Raw genomic sequence first — 19,766 nt, 5'->3', positions numbered from 1 at the left:
TTATTACTGTAACACTCGCTCTCCATTAGCCCCTTTGAATTTACAGTGAAGAGGAAAAGAGGGTGGAGACCCCCGAGGGCAAGAGAGAAATGCAGGGTGAGCTGTGCTTTCATTGAACAGGTCATTTAAATATCAAGTGTCAATTTAATTAGCAAATCTACAATATTGTATAGCACATTGCTATGCAACACTGCTTATTTTATGACTTGCACTATCTATTACCTCCTCCATCTCTGCTAATGACGTTGTTCACTACTTTTCCTCTACAATCCCTAAAATTCATGGCACTCTCACAGCCCTCTTTCTCCCTCCCTTGCCCTCCTCCTGTCTGGCACTACTTCTGGACTCCACTACTTCTGCCCTATCTCTCCCGACAAACGAGAACCAATCCTTTGTAGGGCTGAACCATCTTGTGCTCAGTCTACCCATTTGCAGTCCAAAAGGTTAAATGCTTCATCACAATCCTCAGCTATCATATTTCTGAGCGGATTAACCTCTCTCTGGACTCGTCCCCGCTTCCTTCAAATCTGCAACCGTCCTACTCCTTTCTAAGGAACCCTTTGCTGATCCAAACCTCCCGGCTAACTATTAGCAGGTTTCCTTCCTACTTGATTATGCAATGGTCCTTGAACAGGTGGTCTTCAATCAGATCACCTAGTACCTTGAGGCTAATGACCTTGGAGATCCAACAAAAATAGGGCTTCGTTAGTAAGCACTCTAGAGACTCAAACATGCATGTCACCAATTATCTCTCGCTCTCTATCTGAAGCTCGCCATTCCAAATATACTAATGCGTATGGTCCTCTCTGCTGCATTCAACAATGTCAACCATTTCTCTGTTCTCTTCACTCTCCAGAATCATGGGTTTTGCAAATCTCCCATAGCCTGGTGTAATGAAATGCTATCTGGTGAGGGTAGGATAGCGTGAACCTTGTTCTTTTTAGAACACATTTTATTGCTTTTAAAAACAGATCAGATTAACACCAAATATCAGTAAACATGAGCCAGCAAAGCAACAGATTTGTTAAATATTAAAACCAATTTGATCGCCCTCAACATGTCAGCATAAAGTATATAGGTAATCTCTTAACTGGTCTCAATCCATTAGTTCCAAATTTTCTGGAATTTCTAGAGGCAGCTGTGTGTGTTGTATATTTTCTTTTCAAGTGAGTGGCATACATATGTTCTCATCTGAAGATCATTTGTTAAATTTGGGGTTTTCCCCACATCTTGGCAATGGTTTGTTTTATCAGCATGATTGCGGTGGACAAGAATATTTCTTTGAATCAGTTATAGGGGATTTTACCCCAAACCTCAACAGTAGCAACTTCGGGCCATAGGGAATGGCATCCGGGATAGTGTGAACTTTTAAATACATTGCATGTAATTTTGTTTCTGAAAGTGTTAATCACACTCCTCTTTCATAATGCTCCATGCCAAAATATTGTGCATCTGCTGGGAACATTTCCTGGCATTTCCAGCAACTGCCAGGAAGGCATGTTCAAAAGGTCACATGTGAATTATAGTCAGTTGGTGGAACACAAAGTTGCAACAGGGAGGTATGGCTTTTAAGTCATCTGCACCTCTTATCCAAAAGGTAATACATGTGTACCCTAGCTGGACTGGCGACACGTAGAACTGTAAATATAAGTAATGTCTGGTTATTGGGATCACACATTTATTCAGCCACAGCATTTGGAAGTCCTTGTGTTCAGCTTGGTGAGCAGTGCTCCAGTTATGACAGGGCCGGTGTGTGTATAGCTTCCTGGGTGCTGATCGCTTAAGTTCTTTCTAAGCAGACAGACCTAGGAAGGTGGTGAAGTTAGAGAAGCCAGAGGGGAGATCTAGGCCAAGAAAGTGGCTCTACCATTTCGAATTTGCTAGCGTTCCATAAAGCTCGTGCCACTCAGCCTTCCTGGAGACCAATCACTCAGTATGACATCAGAAGGCAAAGGACACTTGTTACAGCAGCCTAAATTAGACCCCTGACAGCAGGCTTTCTTTGAACCAATCCACGGTAGCTGTAGAACTCTGCCCTTAGTAGATTAATCTTTGGACTTAAAGAAAAGTTGAATTTGCCTAGAACTCTGTTGAGGATACAGTCTGTCCTCTACCATAGAGGGGATGTGACAAAATGACTACTCTGCAGGAGTACAGGGATGAGTAGTGGATAAACCACCTCCTCAGCCCCACACTACTAATACACCAGCAGTGAACCCAATCATAAAGGTAAAACTCCTTCACCTCTTTTGAAAGCACAAGCCGTGGGCAGACTATCTTCAGGTAGGGTTTGAGCAGTGCTAGTTGCAGCACAAACAATAGCACAGTGGTACCAAAATAAAAATGTCCTACCAAGGTTCTACAAAAATAAGGTCTTTAATACAAACGATCAATGCAATAAACTAAAAGACTCACCCATGTAGGAGGAACACAGGCAAAGCAGACCGTTGATAAAGGACACGCTGGCTTGATAATCAATGGTGTTCGGCTAACAAGATTTCAGAACCAACGTCAGTTTTTACATGTCTTTTCTTTAAGAGGCATAGAAAGGGGGCTTAAAAGTCACTGTAGTTGTTTAAATGGACCAGGAGGGACAGGGCCTCTTTAAATACCTATGTCTATTTCTTGGGTGTTTGGCAGCATTGAGACAGGCTTTTGGGCACTTTACTGCAGTCGAGCCAGTGTTGCGACGCTCGAGTAGCGTTGATACAGTGGTAAAACTGCAACAACATGGCTTTAAAAAACTGGTCTCTTTTCGGGTGAGACTGTTTGACTCGATGGGTCCACACAGCTCACGTGTACGGTTGGATCAAAACTATGCATCCGCTGGGTCAAGTCTGCATATTAGACAGGTGAGTCGATTTCTCCCAGCAGTCTAGTTGGCTTTTGAGTCCGGTCAATGTGTTGCTTCAAGTCGGAACTCGGGATGCAGTAAGGCAATGCTTCCATTGCGGCAAGTCAGCGGTTGAGTGAAAGCAGTGATGCAAGTCACAGGGTCGAACCGATGTTAAGCCAGCTCAAAAAAGCATGTAAGCAATCCGAAGTTCTTAAGAGTGCCAAAAGCAGCACCACCAGTCCTGTAGCAGCTTAAAGTGAGTAGAGCATGGTTGAGCCGGCTCAGTGATGTCTTGAGGCCGTAAACCGAATTCCAAGCTGCGCCTGAACTTCTTGGTGGCTCAGTCCAGGATCTCCTGGTACAAGGAGATTCCTTAGTTTCGCATGTCCGGTCCAGGAAGTTGTCTAAGGTTCCTTTATCAACAGTGAGCAGGATCCTGGTTTTAGTGCATAGATAGCAGAGAGACCTTTATATCCACAGCGGTGTGACTCCCCCATTGTTCCCTGGGGATGGTTAGGTAGCAGAGCTTGCCTCTGACTTAGAAGCCTTCTATCTTCACCTCTATGTAAGAAGAATGGGCTGTATTCCCAACAGAGGTCAAGTGAATCTGTCTTGTGCGAGTTCAAAGATGAATCAACTATGGAGAGAACTTCTTCCCATTATGAAACAAAATGTCACTGTGATTGGTCCAAAGCAAGCCTGCTGTAAGGGGTCATATCCAGGCTGTTGGAATAAGTGTCCCTTGCCTTCTGACATATCAAGTATGCTTGGCCTGCAGGAAATGGGAGGGATGGGGAGCTACCTCTCTGGATACTCTAAATCTGTGCCCTTCCCAAGGACCCCAGTGGTCAGCACACTTGTACGAGAATGTCTTTGCCAAATCAATGTTGGCTTGGGGCACTGATTGTTGGAGACCTTCTTGAGAAGGTTCATGTGCCCTGGGAAGAAGGTGTTGCTCTTCCTTGAGGAGTATCAAATGTCCACTGGTGGGTAGGCAAACCTTGGTAGTAGTGTCTCTGGAATATAGCAACGACCATGGTTGCAATTGCTAGTTGAAGGATGCCAAGGACACCTTGTTCATGTTCAACGCCTTCAATTTTTATTTGTGGATAAGAGTAACCATTGTCCTGGCACAGAGTGCTAGGTGCATGTGAGAAAAGCCAACACGTGTTTCGACCGAAGTCTTTGTCAACGCTGTGCATGCGCAGTGAATTGTGTGTGTGTGACAGGAATAGTGCATTTCGGCGCAACATGTTTGGATCATACATCAGTCAACAGTATATACATTGTTCGTGGTGGGAAGAGAACCTTATCATGGGCTCAAAGGTTATGATGGAACTCTTGATCAAACATGCTGACGGGGAGCACAAAAGATTGATCGTAATAGACTACCTCAAACAAGAGATAGAAGCAACTAATTCCCCTGCAGCCACCAAAGAAAGGAACTACAAAATAATGTACCAGATCCTAAAATCACACCAAGGTGAGGTGAAGATTAGGAAATGCAGAAAATTTGCAAGGGATCATAAAGGCTACCGGGAAAACTGTGTTCACATTCAAACCGCGATTTGACAACCCACCAAGCAGCAATTCAAAGGAGAGTATACATAATAGCTTCCCGGCTAGCTCCGATGCAGAAAGCGACTCAGATCTCATCTCAGCTGAAACAGGGCCGGGACATCAGAACTTAGATCAAGTCTAGTTGAAACCAACAAACCCACTACAGAAGCTTGCGTTATAATATTTTAGAAAAAAAAAGGAACGCGTGTTTCCGAATCACAAATGTGTGCGCTTCCAACAACCTCCATTAGACAACATCACCCCAAGAAGGGACATAAGAGAGGTGCGAGCGCTGAGACTAAGAAACGCAATGGAAGAACACGAAAGCGCTATCAGACTGACAAGATCGCAGACGCAGCAGCAGCTACAGCAGATGGAATGGAGACCCCAGACTTAGTCATGAACCTTTCAAGCCAAACCATCTAACATGGACATCCGCATGCTCATCAAAAGACGTTCCTTTGCCCCCACAACCTAAGCTTACCCCATCGAAGCCCACATAGATCTATACAAATACACAAGATTCTAAAGCTGAAAAAAATGTTTGCCAAGCATGTCAACTGACGCACCGTAGAACAAACACCCAGAGCGACCATCAGTCAGGTAGACATGAAACATCTAGACCTCACCCACCTTCTAGTGAACTTGGAAAATGAAGAAGGAACAACCATTCATACAAAACGAGACATTATGAACAAACTCAACATTGAGGAAAGCAACCTGAAGATACCAGAAATGAAGATCAAATCCAGGTTCACTCCGAAATTACAAGGCAACAAGGCCATTGATATCTTCCAGCAAGCCGTAACCCGAGATCTACACCTTCTGGAAGATAACACGAGAGCAAAACAACAGACAAGATATGGCAACATCACGAGCCGGGAACGCCAGGTGCTCAATGCACTGCGAGACAAGGAGATTATAATCAAAGAAGCTGACAAGGGCAGCAACATCATGATTAGGGACAGAACAAACTATATCACCATGGCCAAGACACATCTGGCAACACCAGGATGCTACAAAATTCTAACCAACAACCCCACTAATGAAATTTCCCTTAAGCAAATGAACTACTAAAGGAATAGCACACACGAGGACTCCTGACCAATGAAGAACATAAGTACCTCCAACCCAAACATCCCAAGATGCCCACTATCTACTTTTTGCCTAAGGTCCACAAGGACGTTCTCGACATCCCAGAGGGACGCCCTATAAGCAGCGCAATAGGATGGATAACTGAAGCTTTCTGTAAATATAAAGCATACGTTATGCAGGGAATCATACCTTTAATGTATACTTCACGCATGGCTTCCACAGAATCACCACATTTCTGTCTGATGTAATTTCTTGCTAACGCCCCATAGCTCTTCCATATGTGGACTCTTTATACAGAGATGTTACCGGGTGAGTACAAATTATTCTCCCAGATGGGCATAAGATTTTACCACCTCCAATCTAACCTCTTCCATCTGCTATTAGTAGGGAAAGAGAACAATGTTTATGTGTTCCTATGGTCATAATCTTTGTCTTATCTCCATTAATCCGTAACCCGTTTTCTTTCGCATATGCATTTAAACTATCAATTGATCCGACTGGGCTTTGATCAATTAATAGTGTCGTCTGGAGGGGCACTCCTGCTAATTTGGGAGGATAGTGGTTACACTTTTCTAATGCATTGCTTAAGTCTGCCACATATAGATTTTAAAGGCCATTATAACTGAGCAATGCTTACCAAGCGGATAACCAGTATCATATCAAATTGCTGCTGTTGCATAATTGTGTGACCCCCTTGTAGCCACCATGCCACAACCAAGCATGGCTTATTAAAGCAATTTTAGGTGCCACCAGGTGTGTACCAGAAGCTCCAGCAAATGTCAAGAACAGACATGTGACTATGAACCTGCCCTGCTGCCATTAAAGAGCAGTTGCTGTAGGTGTCAGGAGACTGGCTCACCAACAGCACATGAAAGCACTATGCTTTTAGCAGGGAGCTTGATAAAAGGGAGGTCTGGTTAGCAGAGATCCTTTCAGAAACAGAATTACCTACATCATTTCAATTAATTACAAAAAAGCTCAGACTATCCTAACCACTCCAGGTAGCATTCTGTCACAGCAGAGGACAAACTCCCAAGAAAGAGGAATACTTCTCTCCCTACCCACCTTACCGCCACATTTGGTTTGACACTGCTGTGGACCAAGACACCTTTGCTGCCTGTGCACTGGAAACTGGACCATGCTCACCGGAGGTGGAGGACCCTAGGGAGGTGCCAGACAATCTTCCTGGAGTGAAAGTGTGGAAAAAATACTCCTTTCAGCAATTCCAACTCAGAACCCTGTTAACCGCCACAGGACATATTTGAGCCAGCTTGACTGTGCACACTCAAGTGCCAAAGGCAGCATCGCAGCTCCTGCAACGCTCTAACAGCATCAAACCACTTACTGGCTCTTCAACCCGTCCAGATGCCTGCACAACACATTGAAGAAGGTTACCTTGACATCATCACTGGCTCAACTCAGTAGAAGCAACAGACTGCGACACTGACTCAACCTGCTGGAAGCCACTGACTCTCCCATCTCAAACATTGACTCGAACCACCAGAAGCATCATCTCAACCTCAAACCACTGGAAAACATTGATTCAGCCAGTCTCAAACGCTGTTGCAATTCACCAGGGAAAGAACAACTTGACCGTCTCAACATGCATTAGACTGCAGTACAATGCCTAAAACCATGGCTCAGCACTGTTGAGCCCCAAAGACAAGAAACAGAGTATTTGAAGAGGCCCTGTTCCCCTGATCCCCCTTAAAGGAATTTAGTCACCCTTAAGCCCACCTACTTTGCTTTTTAATGACATATCCTTCAACATTGACATTGCTGCTGACATATTTTGACTGTGCATCCTTGCTAGCAACCCAGAGAGCCCTTAATTCTCAATGTCAGCATTCTCAATATACTTTACAGGGGTAGGTCTTCAGTGTTTTTAATTAGTTTTCTGTAATTTTAGTTTTTATTTAAATTTCTATTTTGTTCTTTTATTTCAGTACCATCAGACTATTGTTCTTCGTGTTGCAACTTATCAGCTCACATCCCTCTTGAGGACTATAGCCTGCCATAGGCCTTCATTACCAAAAGAGTCGAGGTATCCCTGTTCGGCTGCGTTTTTCACCTTTTAACACTGGCTTAATAGTAGTATGGGCCAAGTATGCCTTTTAGACACTTCTCATCCCTGTACTTAACCAAAGCAGTAGTACATTTGTCAAACTTTGATTGTCACCTACCTGGAAGGGTAATACTTTAAAATCTCCTAGAACTCACACACAAGGCCCCACCCCTCTCCACGTCTACATCTGCCAAGGATCAGTCAGTGGACCTCTGCTCTTTGACTCCCTATTTTTCTCCTTTACCACAGCCATCTTGGGGCCAATTACCAACTTTCTCACTGCTATCCCTAGCTGGACGGCTCTCCCCTGCCTCATTCTGAAAAATGTAAGTTAACTTCCTCCCTACCCAACCTTCTTGCTCCCTCGCAATCTTGGGGTTCTCCTCTTTGATGGCAACCTCAGAATGAAACAGTTCCTCACTGGCATGGCTGACTTCTATTCTCTCTGATCGACCCTCCCAGGTTCAACTTGGGTCCTTCCTCTCCTCTATCTCCATCTCTACCTGTGGTGTCCCCAGGGGTCTAACCTCTCTCCCTGGCTGTTCAGCCAATACCTGGCACTTCTTGCCTACTGCATTGCCCTGCTCTGCCCAACTTCCAGTGCTATGCGGATGACACTCAGCTCGTTTTCAGGCTACCCTCAGCCACCTATTCTCACTCTCTAATTTCCGACTGTCTGTCCACCATCCAGGAGTGGTGTGCTGCCAATGATCGCTGCCTTAATGCCAGTAAAACCCTCATCGGCTCACCCACACCCTCTTTTCCTGTCACTCTCTGGCCAGCCTCTCTTGGCCCTCTTCCTCCACCCACCTGTGAGGCAAAAAACCTTGGGGTCATCTTCGACTCCACACACTCCTCTCCTCACATCTCTGACGTCGCTAAGAAGTCACACTACCAGCTGCACCTCCTCAGAGATATTCTTCCTTTCCTCTCCTTCCCCCAGAAACTCACTGTCTCCAGAGTCCTAGTTCTCACTAGGCTGGACTATTGCAACAGCCTTTTTCTAAATCTTCCTGCTCCCACCCTCCGCCCTCTGCAACTCATCCAGACCGGGACTTTGAGACTTGTGTTTGGCCCCAAGCACAGGGATCGTATCACTCCAGGACTGAAATCTCTGCACTGGCTCCCAGTGGCTGCAAGGATTAAGTTCAAAACCCTTTGCATTGTCCACAAAGACTTCTGGGGTCTGGGGCCTCAATACCTTCAACTCTCTCTCCCTAAATTTCTTCCTTCTCGAGCTCTTCGCTCTTCCGCCTCCAACTCCCTCAGGGTCAGTCGCTTCTCCAAGCAACGAGTCGGTGGTAGATCTCTTTCTTCGGCTGGTGCCTCCCTCTGCAACAGCCTTCCTGAAACTGGAGGAGAACCATCTCAGGTTCGGGAAGCACCTCAAAACCTTTCTCTTTGCTTCCGCTTTCTCTCATCCTCTCCCCTGTGGATTTCCTGGCTGAAACTGACACTGCACTGGTTACCTGGCCACCCTCTGATCTCGGGGCCCATGTCCCCTCCCCCGCCAGTTGCACACCTGCACTGCCATCCTTGCAGCCCCGCATTTCGGGACTGTTTTTCTGTGTCCCTACAGTCCCTTACCAAAACTTGACATTTGATGCCTGCACTTACCCTTCACCCCTGCACTTGCCAGCTGCTGTCTGTACTTTTGTTATTGTTATTTATTCTATTATTCCCTTGTACTGCACTTTCCCCTTCCTATGCACTTGCGCGATCTGAATGACACCTGGCCTAGTAGGATCGTTGTCTGTCTTCCCTCTGTTCCCCCGCCCTTGCCTCATCGCGCCTTGAAACACTTGTCTATAGGCGCATTATAAATGCCATATCATATCTCATATCACCTCCTCTGCTATTTATATTAACCTTTTCAACATTCCGAGCATTTGCTCATTTCTTATTCACAGCTCTATCAAAGCTCTAATCACCACCCTTGTACTGAACTTTGCTACCCACACTTTACAACCTACCCATATTCCCACCAATCCTACCCATCAACACCACATTGTATGGCTCTCCATGCACTACTACTCTCCTTTTCAGATTCCTTCTCCTAGTCTACAAAGATAGCAACAGTCTTACTCCTCAGAATGTGGTGCATTACGGTCTACTCATCCTTTGCGCCTCTTCTACACTAAAATTCACCGTCTCACGGCTCTCTGTGCCTCTTGCTTTCCATCTTGCTCCGTACTCGCCCTGCTCCATTGGAACCCATCACAATTAAATCCACCCTAATTGTGGATCTCTTTAAAGGTCGGCTTAAGCTACAGGTATTGGCGAAAAAATTAAACTTGCCTCACGCCCTCCGTTTTCCTCCCTATATGACACCACCACTCTCCTCCAATGCTGCACAATAATGTCATTTTGCATATTTGTTCAGTACTACTCCGATTTACAACACCTGCACTCCCTCCAGCCAAGGTTAATGTTCTCTCTGAAAGTCACTTGTTCTTTAGGAAGGCACCCTTCCAAGAAATGTGACGGCCATCTATACATGTGCTACTGTAAGTAATTTCGGATCAAAATTGAGATGCCCGCTATTCAAATAAATACAAATACAAGTACAAATGCTGAAGCCCAATTCACTGTTGTGGGTCACTACCCAGGAGCTGCTTTTATCGCCTTGCTCATTAAATCTATATTTCAATACATGGGCAAGTTACATTTTAATATTGAGTTGGATTTTGAAGTTCTATTTACTCAGTTAACACACATGAGCTTTGCAGATTTATTTTCTAGTGGTGGACATACTGATTTGTTACAACCAGTTTACTAATCTATAAAAGAACCGTCAATTTCAGTTGAGATAGTGTATTTATTTTACAAAGACGCACTTACTCTGTGCAAAATCCAAAGATGGTGCAAATATTCTAAGCCTTGGAGTGTCATCAGCATGTATGCTTTAATATGAGCGGGAGTCAGCACAAGACTGGTATCCTTTATTATAACCTGTAAAACAAAACAGGATTACAAATTGGTCTACATTAGTGAGCATGTACTTGAAATATTTCAGTTTAACCTGCTATGGAAATGTATTTCATTCCGTTGTCCTCTGTTTTTGTAAGCTCAAAAAGAAACATCTATAGTTTAAGTCGAACAAGTTTTTTCCCCAATGGATTAATGGCAATTGTAGTTAGTATGAAATCATAACCGCTTAAATCCATCAATGCTTTTCATACATTCAAGGAGTTTAGGTACTCACATGGGTTGAAAGTGGCAGCGGCTTGCATGAAATACTTGGGGATAATCATAACAAGATCATTGGCAGAGTCAGAACATTTGAATTACACCACATACAAAACACAATTGCAGTCCAAGATCAATAAATGGGTTAAGATAACAATGTCATTGATGGGCAGGCTATCTTTGCTCAAAATTATTGTCAATGAGTACTTCCTTCGTAAGGGGGCAATTGAACAGCCAGGAAAGGTTGGTCATCCTTAGCGCGCCCTTGGGAGGAAGGTGGAATCATGGCTCCATGCTGAGGTATATTGTCTAGAGGCACAGGGTCTATATGCAATGTACTGGGAGGGGCAAGTGGATGCTCAACCACATATACATTTGGAAAATAGTGCCGCGAGGGAGACTGTTGCGGTCTCTCTTATATGTGGGCAAATACACATTAGGGGGACCGTTAGACCCAGTGGAGGCGAGAATACCTTGGAAAGGATTTCTCTGCGTACATGGTGTAGAGTTACCATACGATAGGAGTGCACCACTTTGGAAAATACCAGCATTGGCGCCAACCTTAGACTTATCGATAGAAAAGAGCTGGAAGGCAGTAGGCATACACATGTTGGGATATATGTATACCCAGGAGAGGTTGGTCACTTGGGAAGAGATTAAGGTCAACATAGGGGATATTCCTCTTCAATTAATGTATTGCCAAATGAGGTCCGCTTTCAAAGCCTGATGATCATCTTTTCCTGGAGAACCTAAAATTAATCCAGTGGTGTCGTATATACATGAGGCCGTATCCGGAGCAAGGACTAAAAGTGTATCGGTTTTGTATAAGCGTATAATGGATGATTTAAAGGCCCGGAGCATAAAAGAAAATGGGAACGAGATTTCCATATACAGCTTACGGAAAAACAATCTTTAGGGATTTGCAATTTAAGTAAGAAAATCTTGTATAATTCTTGGTTTCGGTTTATACAATTTAACGTTAATAGGTTGGATTACCCACTGTCTAAAATCCGACTGTTCAATGCAGATTGTGAGGGCCAATGCCCTACATGTGCTGGAGAAGAAGAGAGTTTGCTACATATGTTGTACTCTTGCCCCAAGCTGTGCAATTATTGGAAGGGGGGGTGACCCATATTTTACTTGAGGTTAATAGTCAACGGATAGAATTCTCTCTGCAAGTGTGTGCATTAGGATACATTTGTAAAATGACTGAGGAGAAACAAAGGTTTTTTAAACTTAGGTCTATTGCTAGCAAGAAGACGCATTCTGTTGAAATGGACATCGCACCACCCACCGACGGTCAATGAATGGCTGAATGATGTTGTATGGGCGAACGATACAGAAGGTTTACATGACATTGGTGCATTCCAGTAGTAGACCCAAGGACCTTTGGTCTTACTTCCGTCCATACCTCAGGGGTCAGCAAGAACATGAATGAGTGGGTGTGGAGGGTCTTTGCCGAGTACTCGGATGCAGATGTTGCACAATTCACTCCAATGGAGCAGGAACACACAAATTATTATGTACAATTTCATGATACTCGCCAAGTGTTTTTAAATAAAGCTTTTATTTAAATAAGGTGGAGCAACATGAATCTGTGCTACTTAGAATTATAATAATATCTTGCCTCCTAATGAATGTAAATGCTGGGCAGAAACACTACATCAGATCCTTTGTGGATATACTATCGCAAATAGTTTTCAGTGACAGAAAGACAACCATTTATTTTGCTGCACTAGCCAAAGGGAAAGGCTTAGTCCTCAGATGGAGCGGGATGGCTATTGGAGGGGTTCTACAATCCATCTAAGGTAGTTTTCACAAGGCAACCCCAAGTTAAACAGATAATGTCTAACCAAGTACTTTCCTTGCTCTGTTTTCTCAGATTTCATTCTTAGGGCACATACAAATCTGGACCAGGGTTTTTAATATTTACCTCAGACAGCAGAAATATCTAAGAAAACTTGTGAAATGCCCAGATTATACATAAAATACACTAGCTCAACCAGATATCAAGCATGCTAATGTGCAAAAGCAGTTCATCCTTTATAATGAATGGCAAGTGTGAGACCACAGTCTCTTTTCACACCCCTATCCAAAACATTATGCTCTTTAATTAGTGTCCACAAAATAGCACAAACCAGATTTTAGGACCCACCAGGGCACCTTGTGAAAGAACAGAAAATGACCATAAAATTGGCTCTCTTAACTGGATGGTCTGAGCATACACAATTCCAAACTTATGCGCCCTATTTGGCTACTGACAAAGAGTTTGCGTTTTAAATTGATAGCATGCATTCCAATGTAAAGCACCCATTTTCCTCCAAAATCTAAAAAAGGCTTTGTCCACCCGAGCCATACTGGAGGCTGAAGACACTGGCAGACAATGTTTACTTAAGTTGCCTGAGAGACTCCCAGGGAATATAATTGATTGATCCATTCCAGTCTAGCCCAACTACATTTATTAGTGTAAAACATTGCATAACGTGCAATTTTCTGGCATTCAATTTCAAGTCCTTGATAACAATATAATTCACATAGCCTTTGACGTGTGCCTGCAAACGCAACAAAGCATGCACCAAACTCATCTGTGCAAGCTAGGGCACAGATGTTCCAACCACCTTTCTTTCATGTATCCAAAGAACTTAGCTTAAATCCAGGGCTAAAGAATTAAAGTTAAAACAGTGGGTGGAAAAGGGCACCCATGACCAACACCATCTGTTTATGATAACTCGGGTGCAAGATCAGTCAACTGGTCAAAAGAAACCTCTGCAGCTTGACCAAAACAGACAACAGTGAGCTGGGAATCCCCATAGTTGATATTGCCGCCTATAAGTTGTGCTAATTGGCACAATCAAAAGTCAGCAGTTAAGTCCATGAGGCCCAGACAAATTATGCTCCTATGACCCCAGTACCTATTTGTCAAGGATTAATCTGTAGCTTTCTGTCTGAACTGTGCCTATATCTTATCAAAAACCAAATTGTGTGGCAGGAAGGGCGACGTGGGTCCTATTTAGTTCTATGATTGATTCACACATTTTTAGCTTTACTGTCTAAGAGACAATCAAACCTCAAACCTATTTTTGTATGTCTATATATTTTGTATTTATTCAAAATGTCAATAAAACTTTTGAATAAGGACAGATTAGCTGCAATATTAAACAATGACATTCCCTAGCACACCACCTCATGTAATTGTATTATCGTATAGAAAGAGATGTGCGATTGCCTGGAGATATGAACATTGGATCGACAAAACCTTAGTAATGACCAAGAAAGTATTAAAAGTATGCAAGACTAGGAAAAAGCTGCGAGTGGAGGACTGGCTGGCCGAATTACAGGTTTTATCAAGTTATGAGAAGTTTATGTTTCTAAAACAAAATCGAGAGGACTTATCTAGAAACGTGGGCACCCTTTAACGATTTATATGGCTAATGATGAGACTCTGCATTGTGTTGAAACTTGGTTTGGGGGAGGGGTGTGTGTGCGTGTATTGAAAGGTATTTATAACATGTTGAGGGAAATTATAGTTCTGTATGTTGGCAAGGTGACTTACGAATTGCTTATCGTGTTTTATCCCAATTAATGAGGGATGTTTATGTTAAAACGCATAAAGAGTTAAAAAAAAAAAATAAGGTTTGAAGAAGGAAGGTGTTAAGCCGTTCTATAACCCCACTGTATATCATTCTGCCAAAAGCATGTTGCAGGAAAATCAAGTATGAAGATCAGCCTGTCCCTATTGAAAATCATAACAATAGTAGCTCTTTTCCACTGTGAAGCAACATGCCATAAACCTATATTGGATATTCTGGTAGACACAGGAACCTAGATTACTTGCTCACTGTTAACCAAGTGTAAGAAACCAGAAGGCGTCTCAGCCACTAGTCTGCGGGGATCGGACATCCTGGTGGCCAGGACACGGCCATCACTTTTGGATCCAGTTCGTAGGGGTGGACCAGTGCGGGACGATCATCTGGGTGAGAGGTCTTCGGGGAGTGGGACTCCGGATGGCGAGACGCGATATCCCCTTCCTTGTGACACCTTTACCCTCATCTTACCTGGTAGGATATTTAGGCACTCAAAACCTCCCCACACCCCTTTACAACACAAACACTTTCTCACTGACAGCCAACTCTAAGAGAAAACAGATTATACCTGTCGTGTCCCAATAAAATGGTCAGGCAAGCTCAGGCAATTAATCACTCACACCCTACTTCCATTACACTTCCTCACACAAATAAAAGGTGGAGCACGAGAGCCCACTAAGCGAGGTAAAGCACAGAAGGAAACAGCAGTTACAAGATGGCAGTTTAAAAAGAGGAGAAAGACAGAGACAGAAGGGGATTGCAAGGAGGAAGTTCCCTTAATCAGTTTGTCAAGGAACCGTTACTTTCATTAACGCTCGAGATTGGAAAATATAAAACCACGAAAACGGGCTGAAGACTCCTGCATTGTGTGTCGGAGATACTGTTAGAAAAGATTTCTCTCGACTGCACCTTTACTCCCATCTTTATGGAACCCCCAAATTTGTTGCTTTGATTTTTTATTCTGACCTGCCCTTTTTGCAGTGCAGTAAAGCCTTAAGCTTCACTACACTGACTTTTGCTCACATGTCATTGGGAAACTGACATGTCCTTCAGGCTGTCAGTACTGGGAAACCTTGTTTCCCTTTGTGGTGGTTCTATGTTACTTCTTTTGGTTACTTTTGTATCACTTGTGGTAACTTTATCATTGCGCAATGCAGCTTACACTGCAGTACAATGGGGTCAATTTTTGTTTTGCCCTGACTAACACTCAGAGGATGTTTGGTTACTCTGGGTGTGCCAAAAGGATAAGCTGCTGGCAGCAGTGACTTTTTCCCACTTTTGGGGGCTTATTGTTTTAGCCTTACCGCGTTTGGCTACTAATTGTGGCTACTGGTCAAACATGGCTGTGCCACTAGATCTTTCACTTGTCCTTTTGACATCTTGTTCTTTAGCCATCTTCCTGGCCTGAGAGGCCAGGAACATCCTTATAAGGACTTCCAATGACCGGGAAAGCAGAAGCTTTTGACAGTCTACTGGAGCGTTTTGTTTTTTTGCTGGCCGGTTGTGGGCTGGGACTGGCTGGTCCCAATTCACTAACTGGTGTCAGTGTGTCTGAGTGCTATGCATGAATATTCCCGCCAGTGGTCCTGATTGGACCACTGCTGAGGGGTGTGGGGGAGGGGGGGTGGAGGGGGCTAGTCCTGTCACTGGCTAGTGAGGGCAGCTGCTCTTCCCTGGCTTTTAGGATAAGAAGAGGATCCATGCACCCATTCTTCAGAGATCCTGGAGAAACTGGAAGGAGCCAAGTATCCTGCGAGACCTGCAAAGAAACCCGAGACCCGACTGAAAGAGGCCTGGCAGCCAACCTCTGCTGCTGTCCTGGAGGAGCTCTGTATTGCTAACGATCTTTAGAAGTCCTGCGAAGAAACCGCGACCCTTGTAGTGGAGGGACCATCCATTCCTGACGTCTGCTCGGTACCCTGCAACGAAGAGCCTTCGGAAGTGCCCCGGGATTGTCCTGTGGCTGACCTGCTCTGAATTTGGGCTACCGTGCTGCTGGCGTCACCATTCCGAGTTTCGACTTGGAACTCTTGGGGGTGGGGGGGCGTCCTCAATTGGCTCTATGAGACTAACCTCTGTGAAAAGTCAGCGTCTGAGCACCAAGAGGACCCGAGATAGGAGGGAAAGTCTTATCACAGCTGTTGAGTCCCTTTGTATCGCCGTGCTGCGGTGACCGCCATATGAAAACGCTTACCTGACCTGAGTCCAGTCCTTCGCAGGTGGGGGGGGGGGGTCCCTGCATAGAGTTCTGCTGCATTCTTCAATCTAGAGACCTTGCAACAGTGAAAGACACCAACCGGAGATCAGCTAGAACCTGCATCCCTACAAATCAAGGACTTGACTTTCGGCAGGAAAAGCAACCTTGGACCCCCTTCCTTTGTCCTGTCAAGTCTGTGAAAAATCAGAGTATGGGGTAAGTTACTGAGCTTCTTGCCTACCCCTATACTCCCATTATAAGTCAATAGGCTTATAATAAACCTTTATTCTAACATTTTTGACTTTGCCATTGCTTGCTAGCTCAAGACTTCTGAAGGTTGGGGCTACTTCTGTTAGCTAGTTGAACTGGTACTCTAACCCCAAGAACCCTTCACTGGACTCGAGAGACCCTAACTGCATTTTTTCATGCTTCAAAGATTCTGTGGAACCTTCCATCTGAACTATTGGGGAAAAGGCCTCAGGAAACTTAGGGCTGGACCATTTTAGTTAGACATAATTCTCTGTGGACCTTGAGTGCATAATACTAATCTTGCCTTTCCTTTGCAGGAGTTGTAATATGTAGTATGCCCTATAAGAAGTGAATGTATATATGTATCTATTTTTTATAAGTGTTGTGTGATAACTCCACTTGCCAGTAGTCCTTTTTCTATAGTGTGTTTTGGTCAATAAATAATTGAATTTTTATACATCCTGTCTAAGTATCATTTGTGATACCCATTGTGCGACCTCATTGTGGACCCTTTACAAGCTCACCACCTCTGAAGATCTAAGCGTAGACCGCCTGTCACTGCTACCCAAACTGGTTTGGCTACAGCTCCCCAGAGTTGTCCCCGTCACAATATAAGTTGGCCTTCTATACATCTGTCCACCAGGCCAGAGTATAAAAAAATAATAAATAAAAATCAGTCAACAGATACCTGCCGCCCTCCCACGTCAAAAATCAAGGCGGGGAGAATAACCAGCAACTGTGGTTCCACCGTGGTTCGGTCCTTGGCTCCAACAAGTCACTTCAGTGAAAACAACACAGCCAGTGAGTTGGGGAGACGGATACGAGACCGGTCTGTGTTGAAGCCAAGGTTGCAAGCAGCAACATTGTATGGCGAGTGCTGGAACAAACATTGTTAAAACGCGTGTGATAAAAGATGCGAGTGAAGTTAAACTGCTGATGAATGATTGAACTTTAAAGCAAGCTACAGTACATTTGACAGAGTGGTCCGGCTCAATCCAAGGTCTCTGTAAGGTATCCAGCTGAGGAGTAACGAAAGTAGATACATTTGACTGAGCCCAGCGGAGGGAGATCATTTAAAAGTGAATGAATAAATGTGAATTAAAGTGGTCCTGCGATAGGTCAAGCAAAGCACATGCACAGTCGAAAGTCTTCGATTTTGAAATAAATAGCGAAAGTTTGGGAAAATACACGGATCTGGTCCAAACCCAGAAGAGGGAGACCAATTGAGGATTTTGTGTTAAAGTGGGTCTGAGCACGGCAGATGGGGATCCGGTGTGAATCTAAGATCACCCAAGTAGTTGTACATGAGAATCCTGAGGAGAAAGGAACTTTTGAATGTTTGTTTGCTGCGTCAGGCCCTCTGTAGTAAGAGACTTTGAATGGCAGAGACTTTCATACAGAAGGCCCTGATACTGAGATCTGAACCGCTTCCTTATGCTAGAGAAGCCAGAGACTGTGCTAAGCTCGAGTGCACCGCCTTGTCCCATGCTGAAAACATGAGTAAGGGAAGCCATCGGCTTGAATATCCTGACATATCATTTCTTGAACACTTCTTTTGCATCACATTGTTTCCCACGCTATTTGTATTTAGAAGGATTAGCAACAGGTTTATTAGTATAGGCCTTTTTATTTTGACAAGGCACCACTAGGACTGCGTTATCATTTGATTGTCGTACCTTTCTCCCATCTTTAGATTTAGGATTAGATAGGTGTTTTTCAAACCCAATAGAAGTTCAATAAACACCCTTGTAATGTGGTCATTTCTGTCTGTTTTACTGTTTGATACCATGCCTTCCTTAGACAAGGCAGGAGCTTTCTGGCTACCTGTTGAAAAGAAGCCAAAGGGCTACCTTGGCTTGCTTGCTTTAGAATACCACTGTGGAGCTTGCGTATTACTCCTCCGAGTAACCTGGGGCCACGAGGAACAATCATCTGTCTCCATAATGTTTTTCATAAGCACTTAAAGTGGATTCAAAGGTTGAACTATCCTTCAGGCAAACTTCGATATCATCTAATGAGGAAGTTATTCAGACTTTAGCCCTTGTCCTTTTTCAGGCATCCATGGCTGCCTGTTTAATTTTTTCTGCCAAGAATTTCTGAAGAGTGAAAGGGCAAGGTAAAAGAAAGTATCAAAGGATCAGGCTTGCTGTCAACTAGATTATTGACAGTAAAACTATGCATTGCAACTATTCTACCTGCACCAAAAAGTAGTATACTGTGGAGGTGTATCCACTAGTGAATAGTAAACTGCATGTATAGCACAGAGAAAAATCGAATTGGAAATTCTTGGCTCTCCCTCTTCATACAAAGCCTGTTCAGCAACAGGACGTAACACACAGACGGACAATATTGGAACTGTATAGGCCATAATAACCTACAACATTTACACATTAATATGTCGGGGCATCAAAATGGCATGTGGAGAATATTCGGAATATTTTTAGTATCCCCCTTTCTGAAGACAATGGGGAAGAAATGACACCTATGGTCCTATTCCCAATGGGACTCTGAACTGTGGAAGGAGAGGAACAACTGTGAGCCTAAAACTGCTTTTCCTGGTGCAACTATGCAACGTAGATCAACGCACTTGCGGTGCTTGTAATGTGAGGAGTCTCTGGGAGGTTACCACACAAGTACTCCATCATGAAAGGACATAGTGTGGCAGCAACAGAGACCTTCCATCTGCATCCTAAACATGTCCCAATTTAAGATTTAAAAAAACATTTGAGGAAAGTAGATTGCACTCCAGTGCAATTGTCAGTTATGTGATTTAAATTTGGGCAAAAGGTAATGAGGGTGTCGCCCATCTAGCCAAAAACAATTAGCCAATTTCCTAACAGAGTGGCAATATTTTTCAATTAATTGAAATCCAATAAAAATCATGCAATACTGATTTCTACTGCTTCCACTGTCCTCGCCATTTCATTTTCTAATGATGCTAAATTTGGTGGAGGTAGTGGTGGAAATTGATCAGATACTGTAACCTGCAGT

At 43.9% G+C, this 19,766-nt stretch overlaps 1 protein-coding gene across 3 annotated transcripts in view; it reads right to left on the bottom strand.

Annotated features, from left to right (window-relative positions):
• Window positions 1–19,766, bottom strand: part of CDK7 (cyclin dependent kinase 7) — a 633,476-nt gene that overhangs the window by 363,292 nt on the left and 250,418 nt on the right. For 2 of the 3 annotated variants that reach the window (XM_069627397.1, XM_069627399.1), the window contains exon 6: window positions 10,398–10,508. The exons of the other annotated variant lie outside the window; for it this stretch is intronic. In XM_069627397.1, the coding sequence (XP_069483498.1) occupies window positions 10,398–10,508 (111 nt within the window). The remainder of the gene's footprint in view (window positions 1–10,397; window positions 10,509–19,766) is intronic. 3 annotated transcript variants of the gene reach the window in all.

Source organism: Ambystoma mexicanum, chromosome 6p (assembly GCF_040938575.1).
Source record: "Ambystoma mexicanum isolate Mex_15411 chromosome 6p, UKY_AmexF1_1, whole genome shotgun sequence".
Classification (NCBI taxonomy): Eukaryota; Metazoa; Chordata; class Amphibia; order Caudata; family Ambystomatidae; genus Ambystoma; species Ambystoma mexicanum.
The sequence above is the reverse complement of the archived record's forward strand: the minus strand, read 5'-3'. Positions and strand labels throughout refer to the sequence as shown.